The sequence below is a fragment of the Protobothrops mucrosquamatus genome, unplaced genomic scaffold (genome assembly GCF_001527695.2).
Source record: "Protobothrops mucrosquamatus isolate PMUCROS unplaced genomic scaffold, P.Mucros_1.0 scaffold134, whole genome shotgun sequence".
Classification (NCBI taxonomy): Eukaryota; Metazoa; Chordata; class Lepidosauria; order Squamata; family Viperidae; genus Protobothrops; species Protobothrops mucrosquamatus.
In genome coordinates, this window is record NW_015386501.1 from 958,069 (window position 1) to 973,949 (window position 15,881).

Genomic DNA, 15,881 nt, shown 5'->3' on the forward strand with positions numbered 1-15,881 from the left:
TCAGCCGGAACGCGGCGGAACCGCGTTCCGGCACCTTTTTCCGGGCCGGCCGCACCGGAAATAGCCCCTCCCACACCAGAAATAGCCCCTCCCAAATTTTACTTGCATTCCTGTTCTCTAAAGGGGCGGTCCTAGGGTTTGATGAGGGCGTGGCCAGGTTTGAGTTCCGCCACCTTTTCTCCGAGAAAAAAAGCCCTGCTAGGCATTGTTTTTATGTTTTTAACAATGTAAATTAGATTCACATTTCCCATTATAGTTTTCCCTACCACTTAGAAATATTTCTGCATCCGAAGAGCAGCTTGCATATATTCTAAAATATATAACCCAGAAAGAGAAAGAAATTGTGAAGAAGAAAGAAAAAAAGATCAAACATTGAACATAGCTAAAAAAAATAATTAAAGTATAAGAAATAGTTTTATTATAAATCAAAAGCATTCACATAAATGTAAATAAGAGGTGGAATAAGGAGGAAAAAAATCTACACCTGTGACCCTTGATACTTGAGCATTAATACTCAGTTTGTTTTAAAATATGTTCATGTATTTCTATTATAGTTTACTCTGTTTCTCCAAGGTTAAAAGAGTCTGTAATGGCAGCATCTCTATCCAGAATTCTAGCTATTTGGACCAATGTAGCAATGGATTGTCTTCAATCAAGTTCAAGAACTCTGAAGTTCAATCTCAATGGAAACTCGGAAATCATTGGTAAAATGTTGGACTATGTATACGCACATTGGGAACATCCACTAGATGCAGTTAGGCACCAGACCAAACTAATATTTAAAAATCTGCTTCAAATACATCAGACTGCTGTGAAAGAATCCATAATAAAACCAGACCCTTTCTTCTCAGAATTAACTGAAAGCCTGCTAGGTTTAGAATGGCATGTTAAAGGCAAATACTCATCACTTGGATATCTTGTGGAGTGTATTGGCATTGAAAATCTTTTGGAAATTGACAGAACAATCCCTGTACAAATCTTGGGTGTAATGAATGATCAGTCTTTTGCACCTTATGCAAGTGATTTATTGGAAATCATGTTTGTGAATCACAAGAGGCATCTTATATCCACTTTGGAAAGAAGCACTTGGATTGATAGTTGGCATGAGACATGGGTTTCTCCTCTGCTTTTGATCTTATGTGATGGAAATCCAGAACAAGCCACCTACGTAACAGATTATTACTTACCAAAATTGCTAAAATGTAGCCCAGAAAGTTTGAACTACATGATTAAAATCCTTCAAATTTCAACAGAGTCTAACATTGGTAAGACCTTTTATCTCATACTGAACCTGTTGTAGTGTAATGTATCCATAAATAGGCTGAGTTTGGGGTGATGGTGTTTTTTTTTAATTTATTTTTTGAAGGGAATTTGAGGGAGAATAGAATTCCAAATTCTTAGATATTTAAAGGATAAGTAAATATGGCTCTTAGCGACTGGGAACATACTTTCGAATTTCTATTCTGAAATCTTTCAATTAATAATACAAATTTTATTTTCTTTATTACAAACTAAGTAAAGTTGGTCATTTCCCCGTTGCATTAGTTTTCTTCATAAACATTATTAAAGATAACCATATTTTTCCCTAACCTTAATAAAAACATGATTTTATTGTTTTTATTGAAAGTTTGACTTTCATATTATGAAGGACTTTCATATTATTTCATAGAATGTCTTCCAGTCATTAGAGTAGCCATGTCTTTGGTCAAATTCAAATGATTGCTTTATAAGCTGTTCCTTTCCAACAAAGCATTTTTATATTTATATGGCCTTAATATTTAATATTTAATATGCCACGATAGTGCTTGTAATATGGAGTCACATCTGTGTGTATCATAAAAATTAAGCTAGACTAATCTGTTTGGTGGATATGATCTTTATGGGCAGGCTGAGCTGAGAAGAAAATGAGTGACTAACCATTATCTTTGTTAATTGGAATTTATGTATTTTATTAAGGATCTTTCAAAACCAGAGGCGCTCTTGGAGCCCTGATGGCATGCTTGAGAACGGCCAGGGCTCATGGGCACTTGCAGTTTGCAATCATACTACAAGACGGCCTTGTGCCTGTGAGCTATATAAAACAAGGTTTGGTTCACCAACACGATGAGGTACCTCTCTCAATGTTTGAAATGTTAGAATTAATGTTTCAGAGAAACCAGATAATTAAAAATTTGCTTCTAATTTTAAAGGTCCGAATAGATGCGTTGGGTTTACTATGTGAAAGTCACCGTAGCACAGAAGTAATTTCCATAGAAGAAATGCAACTGATACAGTTTTTTATTAGATACAACTTGAACAACCAATCAGCAGCAGTGAGGCAGCAGATTTGTTCCTTACTGAAAAAGGTAATTTTAAAATGTGAATGTAAAACATACTCTTGTTTCTCAAAATGCTATAAGGAAATGCAATACAAATGAAATTCCATGGATTCTTTATGGATTTTTTAAATATGTAAACTAATTTGTAATGCCATTTTTTATCTTTTTAATTGAATTCTATTTTTTTTTTAAAGCTCTTCTTCCGGATACATGAAAGCTCCCAGACAATTCATAAAATGCAGCAATTGAAGTCTAAACAAGGTCTAATTAATCAAACACTTATATGGGATCCACCTACAACTTTGCAACAGTATCAAGTAGGTTTTGTAAATTGCTCTAATCTAAATAATTAATATTTTTGTGTAAATTTCAAATATTTCAGTAACCACAAAAGAGGAAAGTAAAATAAGCAGTTGATTTTCTGTGATTTATAAAATTAAGGTATGAGATAGAAAAAAAGTCATGTAAAATTATCTTATTCTAACATAAAGGAAATGAACTTAATTCAATATTGACTATGCTTGCCTTTTAAAATATTTCATAATGTGTTCTGACCTAAACTGGGTCTTATGCTACATGTACAAAACTAACCAATCTGGCATTTGAGCTTTCACAGGCCTGAAGAGACAGGATAGAATCAATCAGCTATATTGCTGGAGTAGATTTGAACCATTAAACAATATGTATTATGTGCACATTGAAATTATGCACATTGAAATTGAAAAGTGTAGAAATTTCTTGTCTATGAATGTGATGTTTTTAGAAAGTTTTTATTGTTCATTTTTATTCCTGGAAAGTGATATTAATTCTTGTACTCTTTTCTTGAAAAGAAATCTGGGTGCTCACAGCTGAAATATAGATGGTATTGATAGAATATACACATAATGCAGGACAGGCAGTCAGCTTGTTAGTTATGCTGTGATATCATAGAAAGCTCTATGGTGCATGCAAACTGAAGCTTTATTTAGGGTTAGCACCAAAAATTGCTGAATTATATCACGCCTTAAAAGATAAAAATAGATGTGTAATATACCATCCGAAATATTTGTGTATGTTCTAATAGAAAGCATGTGTCATTGATCTGAGGAAATTATTCAACAAAAAATGTGCTTCTGTGTCAGGACCAACTCCGTGTTAGTACAAGGTAAAAAGAAAGAAACTGACTAGAGGTGACCAACAAACATTATGATAGCCTCAGTAAAGCACTTCTGGCTACTGTAAAAGTTGCAGAAGCCCTTCCCCCATTCAGTCATGTGACCACATTTTGGGCACTTGTCAACTGGCTTGCATTTACAATCAATTGCAAAGCACCCTATGATCATGTGGTTGCCATTTGCAATCTTCTCTGCTGGCTTCCCTAGAAAATCAAAGGGGAAGCTGGCAGGAAAGGTTGCAAGAGTGGGGAGGGCAGGACAGAAGGAAGCTGAAATCAACTTCTCAAAGATTTTTTCCTCCATGCATGGAGGGAAGCTGAAATCCTTTGGTGGGCTGCAGGAACATTTGAAAGTGAAAGAGCTGAAGCAGGCAGCCTTTTCATTCTGTCCATTTAATGACCTGGGAGGTCACTTAATGATTGCAACCAGGAATGTTGGGATTGTTGTTGAGTGCAGGAGTCATGTCAATGCTAGCTGGAGAATTCTGGGAGTTGAAGTCCACACATCGTAAAGTTGCCAAGGTTGAGAAACACTGCTGTAGATTCTGCAATTTTATCTTTGCTGCTCTGTTTATTCAGGCTTTTTGAAAAGAAAAGAACAAAATATATAGGTACTCCATATAGATGGCTAATTTGAGTGAATGGATTTCAAAATCAGTTTTGCAAAATTTACCTTTTTATTGTGCAGGAATTTACATGTCAGTTTTTCTAAATTGGTGAAAAAGTCTTCTTTCTAATGCTTAAGCTTTCTAGTTAGCTAGTTCTAAAATCAAGATTTAAACAATCCATCTTTCGAGGGCCAGGTAGAACCTTCAGGTTATCAGAATGGGACAGCTGAGTAGAGAAGCTAATTTTACCTTAGACTAGGAAAAGTTAAAATGTATAAGTTGTTCACTCAATGGCTGAGTTCATAAAACTTGCTTACAACATTAATGATGGGAACAGCATTTTATATGTACCTGGTAATCTACTGTAGCTACTGCTAGGCTAGGAAAATAGTGGTCAACCCATCTTCCCCAAGGCACACATTGTTGAAATCAGCTGTGGGATAGTGTCTAAGATACTTATTCCTCCAAGAAAAAGTGATGGAGCTGTGGAATTTCTAAGAGTAGGGCACTGCACTGAAGAATTTATATAATTTGGCAGCTGCAGAATGTACCTCTCAAACTCTGATGAGATGGGGCGCCTTAACTGTGCCCATTATTGCTTGCTCTGCCAGTGGACTCAGTGGAGGCTTGTCCACATTCTGCTGACACAAAGTCTGATAAGAGAACCATGGAAGACTCATGGATAATTTGTATTCTCCAGAATGGCAGGCCTTGACCTAGTTATTGTGTTATAGGATCAGAGGATAAGGAGGGATGATTTGGTTGATGTGTAAGTGAACCAGGACACCAAAAAATTTTCAAACATAGATTTCAAATATATGGTATTATTAGGCGTAAGCAACCAGATCCACTCATGAATAGTCTCAGGCTGAAACTTCATTGTTTATCACCTACGTTACAAGAATCTCAGCAGACTGCTTGCCTTCTCCTGGGAGCTCCAGATAAGACTTCATGAATTTTGGGGGGAGGTCATGCTTATACCATTTGCAGTTTACAATGACTTCAACCTTGGCTCACTTGGCCCCTCTCTCCAGCCTATCTGAGAGTTTCCCCACAATAGTCTACATATATGCATAGATTAAAAACATGTCCTCCTCTTTCCAAAGGAAAATTGTATTTGATCGTTATCGCAGGTAAAAATGTAATTACTGCTTTATCTTTAGGATTTCATCTCTTCCATCTGCAGTATACTTTTTGAATCCTTGTTTCCTGGTTCATCCCATTCAAGCAGATTTACTGCACTGACTCTTTTGGGAACAATAGCTGACATATTTCCTAATTCAGAAGGTAGGTTACCTTAAAGAACAGAATCAAATTAAAATGATTTTCCAGGAAATACTAAAGTTAATGTAAGTTTTAAAATATTTTTTCATACCAAAAATAAAATTGTTAAAGGATAAGAACATTTTTATACTAGATCAGCGGCTCTCAGCCTTTTCTATATCCTTCACCCCTAGAACGCTTCTGATACATTCTCGCATTCCTTATAAAAGTTTGAAATAATGGCAATGAATTATACATATACATTATAATTTTGAAAACCCAAGTTTTTGCACCCACTGCAATATCATCTTGCACCCCCAGGGGTGCGAGCACCCCTCCCTGTTGGGAACCCCTGTATTAGATGATAAGAACTATGTTTGGATGATATAATGTTACCACTTGTAGTTATAAACATGCTGGAGGGTCCCTTCCTTAAATAGCATAGCTGGTATGGTTTAAGTTGCTCTTTTATCCACTTAAAAGTGATAACTGCTTTCATCAGAAACAAATCTGAGAAAGAAGCTATTGTTTGTTTTATGGCTCTCTTTTTGACTTGACATGCTTCAGTTAGAGAAACAAAGTACATGCTGAGATCCATTCAGAACAAGGAGTCTACAGATATATTTCCACTAAGGTATACGAGTAGCCCTTGGCTTACATTTAAAAATGACTGTTTAAATTTTCAGTGGTGCTGAAAAAAAATGGATGTACAACCAGTCTTCAAAGTTCAGTTATTACAGCATGTGATCATGATCCAGGTGCTCTCATGACCAACTCACAATTATGATTTTGCAGAGAGGTGCAATCACATGATAAGCCATTTATGACCTTCCCTGAAAGATAGATAACAATCTACCTTCCCTGTCCATGGTTTGAGATGGTTTGAGAGAGGATTGAAGGAATCCATTTATGTCAAAGTGGAAAATCCTTCCCTCAGTTAAGTGGAGGCCTCAGACACAATCTTTCCCCTATTTTTTATGCTGTTCATGCATCAGTCCCCAGGATGATAAAGACCCACTTCACTGGTTCAGCAGGGAGGCCACACTTAATGACCCACTTAGGAGAAAGGATTTAGGAGCAATTACTTTTAGCAACTCACCTAATAAACCTGTTCAAATTAGTTGAGAAATGAAAACCACCCTGGAAGCTATAAATGGATTCCCCTAACAACTTACTCATATTGAAGAAACTACTTGAAATGAAAAGTTTCAAACCAAAAAGAAAATAAGTCCAGTTGCCATGACTCAACTTCTGGGCAACGCTAGCTGGGTGACTGTGAATCTTCAACGACAGCCTAGTTTTAGGCTTTTCCTTAACTGTTAGTTAGGCATCTACCTGAAAGAGGAAGACAGATGGCTTCATACAGGCTAAGATCTTTCTGCAATAAATACGTATTGATTTCAGTATCAGCAGCTGATATTAAAAAAAATGAACATGCAAGCCTGAACATGCATACGTAGCTGTGGTTGCAGATGTCAAGTAAGCAACACTAATTCTGGTGAAGAGTACATGGAAAAACTCTGAAGATGGTTATAATTCTTATATTAGGCTCCTTTGAAAGCAGAAACGGTATAGCAATGAGATATTGTTTTGATGTTGCTATTATTGATAATGATACCATGTGGCGTTTCCCTACTGCATAAGAAAGCTTTTTCTCACCATAGTCTTTCATATAATAATGTAAATTTAAGGTTTTTAATATGGTAAGTAATTCCAGATAATATGATCCATTGGGGATATTGCTCATGGTTGATTGTTGTTTTTTCCCCAGCCATGCTCCAATTCAGCTGTCTTTGTAAATATTTTCATTTTTAATAGGCCAAAGTCAAGAATTATTCCAAATAACCCAAGAAGTGGACAGTTCTCATGCCGAAAGTTTGTTGCACTGTTTTGCCAGCACTTTTAACGAAGTAAAGACCTTGGCATTTGATCTGCTAATGAAACTTCATCCTTTCTTGCCTTATTTTCAGGTACAGGGACAGCTCACAGATTTATTTATTTATTTATTATCTATTATGAAATTTATGTGATCATCCAATTCACTCATGGTGACTATAGATACTGACAGTTTCAAAATTACCACACATAAAATTCCTGTAGCACTGATTAGACATTGTTTAACTATGTTAATCAGAAGTCAAGATTTCTGTTTATATATCCAGATGACTGAGCAGGTTACAATTTAGACTCACCAGCTTGTATTTAAAACTTTATTATTTTTTTTCTGCATATTTCAGGATCCTGAAAAACTACAGCCATTGTTTCAGGTAGCTATGCAGCTCAGCCAAAGTTCCAAGCCATATGATTGTGTGACTGCTTCCTATTTACTGAACTTCTTAATACATCAAAAAGGATTGTTGAAGATTTTTTCAGAAAATTATCAACCTCTGGGCATGTTTCAGCCAAATGAAGATCTACTTGCCGACTCGTTAGAGAAGAACACTTTATTCGGTCATTATTATACATTCTGTAGTTTAAAGTTTCCATCCTGTATTGAAAGATGATCCCATTATGTCCAGAGAAAGTCTTCATATTCAGATGTAATATGTTTCTGTTTTAACCTAAACCAGTGTTTCTCAACCTTGACAATTTTAAGGCATGTGGACTTCAACTCCCAGAATTCCACAGCCAGCATTGCTGGCTGTGGAATTCTGGGAGTTGAAGTCCACATGCCTTAAAATTGTCAAGGTTGAGAAACACTGACCTAAACGTTGTCCTTGTGTTTTCAATCTTAGGTACCAACTCGTTCATGTATGAGCTCTTAGAAGCTTTCTGTATATTTGCTTTTTTGAAATTTTTATTGACCTGGGAATTTTCATCTAAACTTCTAAGGCATAAAAATATCTGCAACAATCTGTCTCTCTAATGGCCTAACCCCCAATTCTCTGGCCTTCATATCCAGTCTGATACCACTTTACATATTTAGACTTTGGAAACTTGCTACAACAAATTACACTGATTTTACAGACATTTGGTCTAACAACATACAGCTTTAATCATTTTTCATTTTTATTTTCTGTCTGTATATTCTCTAGTCAATCCATATATCCTGTTAAAACACTGATTCCTGTAACCTGTAACTGGGCAAATCAATGCACCATAAGGCAAAGCTTTTTAAACCACATGGGCTAAGTTACAGAATGCGTCTGATCTATGACTCCAATGGAATTGAAATCTGTTAAATTTTATAAAACATTTTATGACATAAACATCATAAAACAGATTGACATAACACAAAATGTCACAAAACATTTCTTGTGCTGATGTTTGATTGTGGTATACTGTTCAACATAGGTTATTTTCAAGGCAGATACCTCTCTGAATAAATCCCAACTTTTCCAGGGAAGGCAGTACATTAGAAGCTCTGCCATTGTTGACCCAAGGAGTCATGCTGGTCTAGTTTTATCTCTATAAGTGGCTCTATTGTCATTTTTATGCTTTTGTGTGATTTGTTTGTTTAATATAAAATTAGGATTTGGTAAGGATTTGGTATTTACAAAGACTTATACCCTTCTGTCCTTTTATTTACTACCTATAGTTATCAAGTACTTGTTGGAAAATCTTGAAAGAGAAATATTGCAAGCTGAGAGGTCTTTACTCCATGCAGCTGCTTCATTCCCAATGTATGGCAGAGTACATTGTATAACTGGGGCTTTGTGTCAATTAAAGTGAGTAATATCATTGAATATTGATGTGAATTGCAATCACATTCATTGATTTCTTTGTTGCCGTAGGATAAGCTGAAGGAGTGCTTGGTCTTGAAATGGTGGGCTGGCAACAGTCCTTGGAAAAAGTAGGGGGAACGAGAACAAATGTTATATGAAATTAAATTTTAATTAGAATGTAAGTCAGTTTCATTCATTGTAATTATTTTCCACATGTTATGCATTTTGCCTTTCTGCCACAATAAGTAAAGTTTGTGGGTAAAATTTGGAGAGATTCTTGTGGGCAGATCTAGAATTTGTAGGGCCTGCATAGCCTCTCAGTGACTCCTGTAATAGAAGTTTGCTTGGGCAAACTAATAAAAAAATATGCTCTTGATTTGAACTCAAATATGCTCTTGATTTGAGCTCAGTTCCATTAAGTATGTGGTTTTCATGGCAACACTGTGTAAATAGTTTTTATTGCCTTCTGGAATGCTTTCCAATTTTCCAGTTGAGATTGTGGCCTGGATTCCATGGTGGTCTTGTATTAAAGATATAACCAGACTGAACTACATGAATCTTTTGAAGAGTATTCTATGTTGCTTCCTCAGTGAAAAACAGTTGCATCTAATCGGATTCATCCTGTTAACCTAGGATGTAAACACAAGTTTCAATGGTGCCAAAAGGAAATATAGATGAAATATGGGAATGCTTTACTAGGAGGAGGGGAAATTTAGATTGTACTTCAGATAATAAGACACCTTGAGAAGATACTGAGAAGTATCCTTTTTAGTATATCTCTTTGTGTTTTGGGATTCCAGTGATTCATCTATTTATATAACCTTCATTGAGAAGAAATATGACATGTAATAAATTATAATATAATCTTGCATGCAGTAAAATAATTCTGTGGTTTTAAGCTGTAATTTGTATGTGATGAATAAGCATTAATGTATCATTTATTTTATTTTTAAACTTGTAATTAATTTTAGGGTGACTTGATTCACAGTGAATTTTTTTGTTCAATTGTTCTTTGTTCAATTTATTTGTTACAGTCATATGACATTGACCAGTGAATGGAAGGAAGTAGTGAGAAAACTTATTCTGATGTCCTACAAACTTTCTGCTGTAGTATCTCCTGTAGTTCAGAGTTCATCTCCAGAAGGTCTTATTCCAATGGATACTGACTTGGGTAATGCAGGGATATTCCTAAGATTCCTGACTTTTTTAATGCACTAACCTCAATGAACTTTATGTATTTTGTTTATCAAACTTGATGTCTCTTTGCTGAATCAAATAGTTTCCTTTTCTGAGCCCCCCAGAACTGTGCATTCCAGTATTCTTCTCTCTATATATGTTGGTTCTGGTCAATATGATGCTGTATTTTCAATGTCATTGTAAAATTGAGATATGAATGCTTATTATTTCTCAAGAACATGCAGCTATTGAGTATAGGGTACTCAGGTAGCTATATGTCTCAGAGTGCAGGACTATAAGAGGAATAGAATAGAACAGAACAGAACAGAACAGAACAGAACAGATCTGGAAGAGACCTTGGAGGCCTTTTAGTCCAGGCTCCTGCTCATGCAGGAGAACCTATACCATCTCAGACAAGTGAGTGTCTAGCCACTAACATAGCTGAGGACTTATTTGCTATTGTAGCTGATTAATAATAGTGATTTATAACTTTTTGCTATAAGCATCCATATAATTAGCAGAGACATAACTGTAGGCTACTCAGTTGTGACCGAAGTAGCCTAGAAACCCCCTAGATATATGCATACTTACATCCATTAAAAAATGGATAAGCCCTTCTTCTGTTTGATACAGCTATATGCAAAAATTTGGCATCCCTGATTATATTGTATGTTTCAGAGAATCTCTTAAGTCAGGAGGTTTCAAACTTTTTCAGACTTCAGAATTTGTAAAAAAAAATTCTTGGGACACCTGATCAATAGACAAAGTTCTAGTGATAGATAGTTGGCTGCCTTCAAATGAACATTTGTTGCCACATCAAGGTTCTGCAGAACAATTTGAAAAACCCTTTCTTAAAGCATCTGATTATAAATTTTGTGGTAAATGTACTCATCCCACATACTGTGTTCACAGTACCATCCATATTCTCACAATTTCTTTTGATTTTTCAGCCCCCAAACATCTTCCTATGTGGACCGAGGAAATAACAACATTGAGGCTGTGACAAATTGCTATTTCATTTTAGATGAGGAGAATGATGTTTATTAGGAGTGATGGGCTGAAGAGTTTATTAGCATAAGTCTTCAGTCTTTGATTTGGTTTGGTCAAAAAACTTGATTTATTTGGTTTAAAGTTAAAAAAAGACAAAGGTTTCCTTGTCAGTCATTCCCACTCTAGGGTATGGTGCTCATCACTGTTGGCCAAGGGAGCTGTGTTGTCCGAAAACAATTTCCGTGGTCATGTGGCCAGCATGGCTCTATGCCAGGGGTAGGCAACCTTGGCTCTTTTATGACTCGTGGACTTCAACTCCCAGAATTCCTGAGTCAGCTATGCTGGGAGTTGAAGTCCACGAGTCATAAAAGAGCCAAGGTTGCCTACCTCTGCTCTATGCCAAAGTCATACGGAATGCTGTTATCTTCCCAGTGAAGTGGTACCTATTAATCTATTTGCATTTGCGTGCTTTCGAACTGTTAGGTGGGCAGGAGCCAATTGAGTTTAAAGGAAGGGATTTAAAGGAAGAGATTTAAAGGAAGTTTAAAAGAAGGGGACATAAATCTGAAACTTACAACTTGTTTTCCAGAAAAATCCATGCAAGCCATTGGAGTGAAATCATTACTAGCTATGTGTTTGAAAACCGAACTGGATTGGTTTCATGTTTTGTATTTATAGGATAACATAAAAGCATACATAATGTTTGCCTGGTATAGTCAGTGCCTTGATCAAATTTAAGCATGGTCAAGATAGAAAGTTGATAGGCCCACATGTGATTGACATTCACATTTCCAAACATATACAGAAGAAGAGGAATGGAAACCAGGACTGGCAAATCCTTTCCAATTTTTCTCTTACATGTTTATTTCTTTAATTATTTCTGCTCCATCATGACTGAGAGGCCATTCCTTCCTTAAAGTTGCCATGCCTTTTCTTTGATGAAGTAAGCAATGGATAGGAACACACCTATTTTTTTCTTTCTCTTTCTCTAGCAGTTTGGAATAGGACAAATGGTTCTTACCTAAAGACTGTATTGAACTTTTATGAGAAGTTTTAAAGTTAAGCAGAAGGCTGCCAAATATTAGTCTCAGAGCTATCTATAAACCTATGGCTCCAAATGGTCTGCCCAAAGCATATGTAAAATGCGCGTCTGCTGGTGGTGCATATAAGAAACAATAACCTACTGTTTTTAACTAGAAAAATGGGTCTGGCCTTGAGAAAATTTAATTAAAACCAATAGAGGGAAAGGGTGACAAAACCAGGGAAAAATTTGGAGTAGATCATTGTATGGATTTAGACTGGGATCACAGAGTGCAGGGTTACATGGCCTATAGTTTCCAGATCTTTCATATTACATTCCTACAGTTTCTTCCATCAATCGAGCTGGCTGTTTCTGAAGGAGTAGAAGTGTAACATGTCTGGAGGAGCATAACGCTTCCATTTGAAGTGTAATAAATTATGACTAGGTGAAGGTGAAAAAATGGACTGATCATTAGGGTCAAAGGAGAGAGTGACAATGTTAACTTTATAGCAAAAGAATAAGAGATCAGGAACTTTAAGGAAACTGCATTGATTGAATTAGAAGAGTTATATTACATAACCCTAACAAGAACTTCACACAGTGGTGAGGCAATCCTGACAGGTTGACTTTGTGTAGTCATTATATATTTTAAAGTGAATTTTCTGTTTGCTCACAGAAACATCAGAGAGATTGCAGTCTATTCTACTTGAGATACAGCCATGTGATACAAATGATTACTTCACAGAAGCAAAATTGTTAAAAGAATATTACGGACCAGACTGTGGTGATGGGAGAGCTCCAAACGTTTGTACTGAAATTAAAGGTAATTAAGGATGAAACAAGTTTGTGCCAAGGAAGACTATGATGAAGATTAGAGGATAATCTTGGAATTTTTATTCCAATAACTGTTATTCACAAAAGCCAAGACTAGTTTTCTCATTTATTTATTTGAATCCAACTGACCTTTAATCTGAGCTTAGTCTGTTGCCATAGCTATTTCAGAGAAATGTCATTGGGGACTGCTGGTTGCTTGCTGCTTCTTCTGTTCTCTTTTTTCTCTCAGCATAATTGTAAACTGTTTGGATTCAATGCCTTTTAAAGCATTAGATGCCTAATAAATATTGATTACTATTAAAGGAAGCTGAGAAAATTTGGCCTGAGAAAATTACCTACTTATACTAACAGTAGTAAATCTCAAAATGATTATTCTTATTATAAAAGTTTAATATTGGAGTCATCCAAATGAGTGCTGGAGATAACGGTAGTCCTCAGTTAACAACCACCCATTCAGTGTCTGTTCAGAGTTGTAATGGTATGGAATGAGTGTTGAATTCTTACGGCTGGTCCTTGAAGTTCTGGTTGTCCCACATTCTCCACAGTCACATGATTACAATCGGGGTAATTGGCAACTGATTTGCACGTAAGACTGTGGGGGTGCGGTGTCCCACAGTCATATGATTTGGGGAAGCCAGCAGAGAAAGTAGCAAGCTACTTGGGTAAATCTCCTTTGCCTGGAAGCAGCCATCTCAAGTCTTGTGGTGCTTATACCACATTGGCCTCTTCCACATGCTCTCTCTCACTGCACAGCAGTCATCCCAAGCCTTGCTACATTCATGCTGGACTGTACTGGCCTCTCATTCACCCTCTCCTGCTCTGCTGCAGCCACTTACCTGCCTGCTGGCCTGCTTGCAAACCCCTCTGGGACTTGCAACTTCCTGCTGACTTTCCTACTCACTTGGTTGTTGGAAGCCAGTAGGAAGTTGTGAGGAGCTCCTTATTTATTTATGAAATTTATTTGCTGCCTATTTCGTACCTGGGTGACTTATAACATAAAAGCATTAAAACATTAAAAACATGACAACCATCAACACCAAGGTCCTTGCTTAACAATCCACAAACCTTGCTTACTGACAGCAACAGGGAGTGCGGTTACTAGGCCGTGACGTTTTGTGAGTTTGTGCTTTGTGAAATCATTGCTTAGCAGTGAAAATTCTGATCCCAATTACCACTAATATCTGAGGAATATCTGCATAGTGATTGCAAATTAATTTAGGGACCTAAACCTGAACTTTGGTTCAGCTTGTAGTACTCTAGAGCTAGTCCAGTCTAAATCTAAGACCAGTTTAAAGATAATATTTGGAAAAAAGCCTTTTTCCATAATCTAATAAGGGAAAAACATTGTTTCCATTTTTAAATTATTATTTTGAATTACAGTAGATGTGATTTGTAGGAACGCTTGATTGTTATGAGGAGAAGCATGATACTTTCCTAGGGGTGCAAATCAAGCTCCTTTCTATGTTGCGCTAATGTTTCTGAGACATATCTAATGCCTCCACTTCTATGTTAACAATGCAAGTATTTATCTTTTTTTGCATTATCTTGGAGCCTCATGGAATTAGATTGGTGTTGGAGCATTATAGAATCTCAGAATTGGAACAGAAGAGATTCAGATGCATCCTTTCTATTCTGAAGAAGTTATAAATTACGGTTATATTTTATTGCACAGACTAGCTGATGCATATAGAATGATCATTGGTATATTAAATAATATTAAATAGAATTGTAAATTTTTAGATAAGATTGTAGAATAATTTTTTTCTTGTTATTGGTGTTCTGGTGATTCTAATTCTTTGGCATTCGGGCAGTCTGAACTCATCCTACATCTCACCTTTATTTCTGTTTTGAATAAAAGAATAGAATGTCAACTTATTTCTCCTAAGTTTATTATTTACAAGAAGCCACTGACCATGAATATCCAGAGATTTGAGGTATTTTGTCAATAATATTGTGATGGGAATGAACGTGAAAGGCCTAAAACACTGTCTGATACAATTGTTTGATTTTTTCTTCCCAGGAAATAAAAAGTTGAAATCTAACGCTCTGCAAGCTTTTATCTTATCTTTGCAGCCAAAAAAGTTGTAGATCTAGTATGCATAATACTGCATGCATCTCTCTGAGCTCCCTATCAATATTAGTCAGAATAGTGACATGGAATAGCTCAGTGGTTCTCAACCTGTGGGTCGGGACCCCATTTGGGGTCGATCGACCATTTCATGAGGGTCGCCAAGCAAGGCTGTCTGCCATTTTTTTTGTCTGCCATTTTTTTTGTCCGCCATTTTTTTCCCCCTTTTCCGGCGGGTGCCTTACCTCCCTTGGGCTGGGCCAGCTGGTGGTCGGCCTGCTCCGTCTCTGCCACTTGCCAGCTATGCCTCGGCCGGCGCAGGGGGCAGAACCACGCATGTGGGGCGCTCCCGGGCAGGGAAAGTCCTCGACTTACGACTGGTTGGGTAGTCCTCGACTTACGACTGGTTTAGTCCTCGACTTACGACCGGTTTAGTCCTCGACTTACGACCGGTTGGGGTCGCGGCATTAAAAAGATTGAGAACCACTGGAATAGCTGAACTGTTTAATGAACTATATTCTTGTGCATGTGTTGAATGTTTCCAGTGGAAATGAATATTTGAATATTGGGGAACTTCTAGGTGAATAAGGACCAGGGCTTTTTTTCAGCCGGAACGCGGCGGAACCGCGTTCCGGCACCTTTTTCCGGGCCGGCCGCACCGGAAATAGCCCCTCCCACACCGGAAATAGCCCCTCCCAAATTTTACTTGCATTCCTGTTCTCTAAAGGGGCGGTCCTAGGGTTTGATGAGGGCGTGGCCAGGTTTGAGTTCCGCCACCTTTTCTC

At 36.9% G+C, this 15,881-nt stretch overlaps 1 protein-coding gene across 1 annotated transcript in view; it reads left to right on the forward strand.

Moving 5' to 3' along the window:
* The window catches only part of THADA (THADA armadillo repeat containing), a gene marked incomplete at its 3' end in the record, with an annotated part of 37,295 nt that overhangs the window by 8,529 nt on the left and 12,885 nt on the right, over positions 1–15,881 (forward strand). The window contains exons 10-19 of the mRNA XM_015813081.1: positions 574–1,265; positions 1,957–2,108; positions 2,190–2,345; positions 2,513–2,635; positions 5,243–5,366; positions 7,161–7,312; positions 7,580–7,793; positions 8,881–9,010; positions 10,042–10,178; positions 12,871–13,017. Coding sequence (XP_015668567.1) covers positions 574–1,265; positions 1,957–2,108; positions 2,190–2,345; positions 2,513–2,635; positions 5,243–5,366; positions 7,161–7,312; positions 7,580–7,793; positions 8,881–9,010; positions 10,042–10,178; positions 12,871–13,017 — 2,027 coding nt within the window. The remainder of the gene's footprint in view (positions 1–573; positions 1,266–1,956; positions 2,109–2,189; positions 2,346–2,512; positions 2,636–5,242; positions 5,367–7,160; positions 7,313–7,579; positions 7,794–8,880; positions 9,011–10,041; positions 10,179–12,870; positions 13,018–15,881) is intronic.